The sequence below is a fragment of the Pelmatolapia mariae genome, linkage group LG5 (genome assembly GCF_036321145.2).
Source record: "Pelmatolapia mariae isolate MD_Pm_ZW linkage group LG5, Pm_UMD_F_2, whole genome shotgun sequence".
Classification (NCBI taxonomy): domain Eukaryota; kingdom Metazoa; phylum Chordata; class Actinopteri; order Cichliformes; family Cichlidae; genus Pelmatolapia; species Pelmatolapia mariae.
Window position 1 is genome coordinate 24,816,210 of NC_086231.1, and position 6,000 is coordinate 24,822,209.

General features: G+C 44.0%; 1 protein-coding gene across 5 annotated transcripts in view; it reads right to left on the minus strand.

The window, feature by feature from the left end:
• Positions 1 to 3,677, minus strand: part of kif21b (kinesin family member 21B) — a 65,314-nt gene extending 61,637 nt beyond the window's left edge. For all 5 annotated transcript variants that reach the window (XM_063474410.1, XM_063474409.1, XM_063474411.1 and 2 more), the window contains exon 1: positions 3,286 to 3,677. In XM_063474410.1, coding sequence (XP_063330480.1) covers positions 3,286 to 3,326 — 41 coding nt within the window. In that variant the 5' untranslated portion in view covers positions 3,327 to 3,677. The remainder of the gene's footprint in view (positions 1 to 3,285) is intronic.
• Between the last annotated feature and the right edge of the window lie 2,323 nt (positions 3,678 to 6,000).

Below are 6,000 nucleotides of genomic sequence, written 5' to 3' on the forward strand. Positions count from 1 at the left end.
TACAGGCTCATCAACACAACAACACAGTTTATACGTTTCCAATTGCAGTGAACGATGTGTGTGTGTGTGTGCGTGTGTGTGTGTAACTGTGTGTGGGAGTGGGAGATGAATGTCGCGACCAAGTGTAAGACTCCTGCCATGAGGAGATTACATTGCAGCACTACCCTGTGACCAGCAAATACAGTACTGTAGGCTCGTAACACACACACACACAAACACACGCACACACACTTTCCCACCAAACCCAGCTGTTTTAGCAACAACCCCCTTGGGAGGTTGTAACCCAGACACAGCCCGTGTGGCAAACTATTAACACACACAGGAAACAGGCGAGACTGGTAGCCTACACAGGACAAGCGTCCAACAACAAAACACCACCATTTTTTTTAAACTCCCATTTAAATCCTTTGTGTGTCAGCTGTGAGGGGCCACTTCCCTCAGTCATATTCCCGCTGCTCTTGCTTTGTTTCGAAGCCGGTGGAGCACATTAATGGATTTATGAAGAACTTCTGTAGAGATGTCTTTTACACTGGCTGATCAGCACATCATAAGAGTTCAAGAGATAAAAGCTAATCTTTTTCTTTCCCCTCAGCTGAACTCTCATCGCCTTCTAGCCAAAACGGTCTGCGTCATAACTGTCCGCAACAACCCAGTCATCCACCTGTAGGGTTTGAAGGAACACTGAATATTTTATGCTTTTTTCCCCCCTATTCAGCCTCATTACTGTCATCACCCCAGAACCACAAAACCATGAGGGGGAGGGGGGCAGTCGAGTTCAAATTAGACAGAAAGGAGAGCCTTAAGGCGAAAGCCTGTTAAGGTGAGAACATGGAGTAACAATCACAAGATCAGGAGGCACAACAGCATTAAACAGATTTGTCTTTGAGTCTATTTCTACCCAGCTACAGGGGCTGACTTAGCACTTCAGCAGCGGGCGAGTCACTCGATTTCTGAAATGAGTAAATGGCAGGGAGTCGCACAGAGGGCAACGGCGGGGGACAGAGATCGATATGGAAATGGAAATTTACACACCGCTCACCAAACACGCATGCAAGGGTGCAAAAGCTGAACTATAGGCGGCCCACTCTCACTCAGAGTCTGTCCTGACATAAAGCTTCCAATCGGGGGAGCAAAATGCAACACTCAACATAAAACCAGCAAGAGTGGGAGCCTGAACGTAAGTGCATGTGTATGTGTGAAGGTGATGGTGAGTGTGTCTACTTATCTACTGATTATAGCCTGCTTGCACCCGACTGAGCTGATACTGTAAATGGATGCAGCTGGATAAAGACACAAAAGCCAGGCCAGGGGCAATTTAACAACAACTGTTTAGGAGGGAATTACAGTAGATGCATCTGATCATGTCTGCAATGCAGATCCACTGACTCAAGCGTGGGTACGGATCCAGGATTGTAGGTCATTCAGGAAATGGATGCTGGGAACACAAGACTGAGTATGCGTTCGTTGGCTTTCACGTCAACCCCGTTGCCCTCGTAATGCACATTTGCACATGCAGACATAAGCTCTGAGCTGTGCGCCGTCTGCCCGAGGGCATCGCATGATGGGAGCAATTAAACGCCGTCCCCTCTTATCAAAGTCTCTCTTCTCTGGGAATAAAAGAGGCTCGGAGGTCATTGGGAAAAAGTAACTGCTTATTCAGCAGGAAGTTATCTTTTTCCATGTGTTTATTTGCAAGCTTCCCATTTCCTGTCAAACACACACACACACACACACAAGATCACATGTGATGAAAAGGAGCAGCATCGGCTCACCCAGCAGAGTAATTACATGTTACTACTTAGCCCCTGTTTAATTACAGCAAGACTTTCACGCTAATAAAACTAATTCCGAGGTACTCTCGCAAAGATAATGCTCCTCTGCTGATCTGACCTTCCTTTCTGAACAAAGAAATGAAAACCTGTTCACAAACTGATGACAACGTCAAAAAATAAATTAAAAAAGGAGCAAGAGGGAGCTAAAGGCAGACCTGAGTCATTTACACATCAACAGGCCTCTTGGCTGGTCTCTCTTTCGCAAAATTCAGTTCAGCAACAGCCACCAGCGGCCTATATGGCTTCCCTTTTCACCTTTTTCTGTCAGCACCACCTACTCCACTTCCTGTTACAGTTGTCACAGCGAATGAGCACAAAGGAGATTCACTCTGTGGCTGACAATGAGGCAGCTGATAAAGCCTTCCCCTGGGGAAATGGGGCCAGTGTTTTTAAAGTTCATCTTAAAAGCCTGCTTTGCTAGACCAACCCCCCACCCCCATTCTCAACCCCCACCCCACTCAGATCAATTATTGGATCCCGGATTGGGATGTGAGGACCTCAAATGGGTGCTTCATGAAGCATAGTTATGTTTGTGTAGTTTGTGTTATGTGTAGATTGAAAGCCGGTTACGCAGTACTGCCAAAAGGCGGTCGCTCGCTAATGTGACAGTCTGTGAGGCTCTGAGTTAATTGGGGGTCTGTGGGGTCTGTCAGACCACTGCCACAGCTTTGCACACTGTAAAATGAGCATGATTACAGATGAGGTTTTAGAGCACTTTTTATGTTCACTTTTTATGATCACTATGATCAAATTTTATTTTGGGATTTTTTTGCTCACACACATACAGAAAACTGTCTCCTCTCACCAATTCAAGAGCTGCTCTGCTGCCCAATCCAACAAAGGCAGTGAATGTCACAGCTCTGAAGGAGAGATTCTCTTTGTGCTCGATTCATTTGCTGCAGGACGCTTTTTTGTGTTCTTAAGCACAACAATGCTCCTGCTTTTTAACCTAGTTATGGACCTAACTCCGTCATGCATATGTAAGCTGTTGACTAGGCATGGTTATAGATGCAGGTAGGTGCATGTAAGAATAATCCCAGCAAAAATTGGTTAGGAGAGAAACGCCCATTCTCCTCCCTGCACCTGGCTGCAGCTGTCCTTGTCACTTCACCCAATGTTAAATCATGAATGTAAGACGCTGTGTGCAGAACTTGTCATACAAACATATACACACAACACCACCACAACATGAGAACAGTTATATACGGATATAGCGTGAAACAAACGCGTGCTTTTGCCTTGTCGATACTGTGCAGAGCGCCGCCCAAGTATTATAAAATAAGGTGGAATGGTATTCTCCGTGGCTGTGTAATCTCCTGTATCCCAGAAATGGACAGAGACATCGGGGAGCGTGGAAGACTGTAGGTGTGCATGATGCATTTCATTAATCGCCGGGAGGCACAGACACAAGCGTGCTCTGCAGATTTCCAGCAGACAGACGTCGGAGGCTTACCTCAACGCAACCTTCACACAGCAGTCTCCCTGGCTCCCCATGGCTGCTTTCAAGGTTCACGGGTGAAATATTTCGGGTAATGTTGTGTTTTCAGTGTGCGTAAACCGTGCACTGCTGCTGCGGCCGTGGCGGTGGAGGTGGGGGTCTCCGGTCAGCGGGAGCAGCCGTCAAGACCTGCCGGGGGTGAGGTGCCTCATCTGGACTCCTGTCCTCTTTTTCTCCTGTGCCGTGGCGGTCATCGCTGTCTCTCTGGTGTGTGTCACATCGCAGTGCTTAACCCGCTCTTTTTTTCTTTCGCTTTTTTTCTTTCCGTGGTCTAGCTCAGTCGCTACATCCTGTTTAAAGTGCCTGTGAGGGAAGCATACGAGCGTCTCTCTGCAGCCACACCGTTTCTCTGAGCGAGCACGCTGAGTGAGCGCTGAGAACTGGAGGAGGTGGTGCCGCCTTCACTGACTGTTGGAAATGTTCAATTCAAAATTGAACATTTATTACGAGTGTCTCCCTGATCACTGCCCCACTCTAATATAGTATACACATTTGTCTAGGATGAGTTTTACTCATAAATACAAATGAAAGTGAATAATTTATGAATTAAATCAATAACTTACTATAACTTTCACTACATTCAACAATCAGTGACGAAGATGATGTGATGCCTTTTCAACATAAAATCACAGAACTTTATATTATATATTTAAAATATGATATCATACAATATAATATATCTGTATTCTGCTATTCAAAACTAGAATAGAATAGAATAGAATAGAATATGTCCATTCTATACTCCATTATTCAATACTATAGTATTCTATGCTATACTATAGCATAGTAATATATAGTATACATATACTCTATTATGCTATGCTATCTTATCAAATATATATATATATATATATATATATATATATATATATATATATATACTGTTACTACAACTCTACTATTCAATACTATACACTACAGTATATTAGACTAAAATATCTTCTGCTATACTGTACTATAATCCAGTCCTGTACTATACCATGCAACACTATATATCCATCCATCTCTTTCCACTTATTCAATTCAGGGTGACGGAGCAGCTGGAGCCTATCAAATGACAAAGCATATTACACCCTGGACTGGTCACCAATCTTTGACTTGCCAACACATAGCTGCAGATTTGAATCCAGGACCTTCTTGATATGAGGCGACACTGCTCACCACTGTCTGATCCCAATGCTATACAAGCCTCCCTTAAACAATAAGCATGGTTGCTTTTGTGACTGATGCATGCATATGGGCCCACATCAAACAGCAGCGGTCAGATCTCCCCCAGAGGCTGACTGACTGGGAGTTATGCTTTGGCATACCTTAATGAGAGGGTTCTTTCTTTCAAATGCCAAAATACTTGGTATTAAACTATTTATATCTCAAACTAACCACAATACGATAAGATAATATCTAATTGTAATTCATAAAATGAAGCAATTGGACGGTAATTAAACAACAACAATAACTACGGTCGCTTTCCTGCATTGCACTTGTTAAAAATAAATACGAGGCGTCCTTGAAAGCAGCTAAATCGTATTGATTGGCGTGCAGCTGGACCAATTAGTAAAAATCGTTTCTTAAAAGTCCCAGACCAATCATTGAGGAGAACAGACCGATTAGCCCCACCCAGTGACACACCCCTCCTGCTATAAAGATTACACATCTACAGCCATAACTGCGAGCGGTGACGTCTGAAGTCCGTTAGAATGCCATAAACAGAGGGAGACTTTTCACATGAGCAGAGGAGGGGCCACCGGTCTGAACACCTTTGAGGTCAAACTTCAAATTCAGAAGTTATCGTATTATTGCTAAGACTCTGAGTTCATTGGCCCTGGCTTGGATGGGAAGTCAGATTCTGCTCTGCACTCTTTGTGCTGAATCACATTTCTTCAAAAGGGGAAACTGAAATCCTTTCCCTTTAGTTGAGTCAAACAAACAAGAAGATCTGTTGCCAGTCTTCCTCAATTTCTTTCTCCCTTTCTTCACGTATACACAGAGCCTTTTTTCTTTCTATATGTTATTTATCTTGATCTATCTTGATCTATTTTTGGAGGTACAGTTTGCTCTGACATTCTCTACATTCAGGTTTCTGCTTCACTGTTTTAAATAATCTATGCAAAGTGAATGTACCACAGTGCCACTACACTGTCATAGTTGTTGGCTGCGTTTATACTGGCACATCAAATCTACACTACAGCCTTTCCAAATACTCATCCCCCTCATTACCCATGCCTCGTGTACCAAAGATGTGAACAGAACAAAACTGATGAGTTTGCCAGTGACACACTCACGTCTGCACTACAGCAAGTTGCTTTTCCCTTTTCCAACACGCTTGCGAGCTCACTGTGTCACACCGCTAGACAGATGCTGCTTTATCTATACATTTCGATTAAATTAGAATTCCTAGTGTGAGGTTCTGGGACTATCTCAATATTGATCAGCATAAACATTTCTCCCTCTCTCTGCACCAGCACTGATGACAATCTCTTTTATGTTATGAAACAGAGTCTGCACACAGTTGCATGCACTGTAAACCTATTCAGTGCAAAGAGGAGCTTATGACTATGTGTGTGTGTGTGTGTGTGTGTGTGTGTGTGTGTGTGTGTGTGTGTGTGTGTGTGTGTGTGTGTGTGTGTGTTGGTGCCTGGGGGCCAGGTGGTGGTGGTTGGGGCTGCTGGA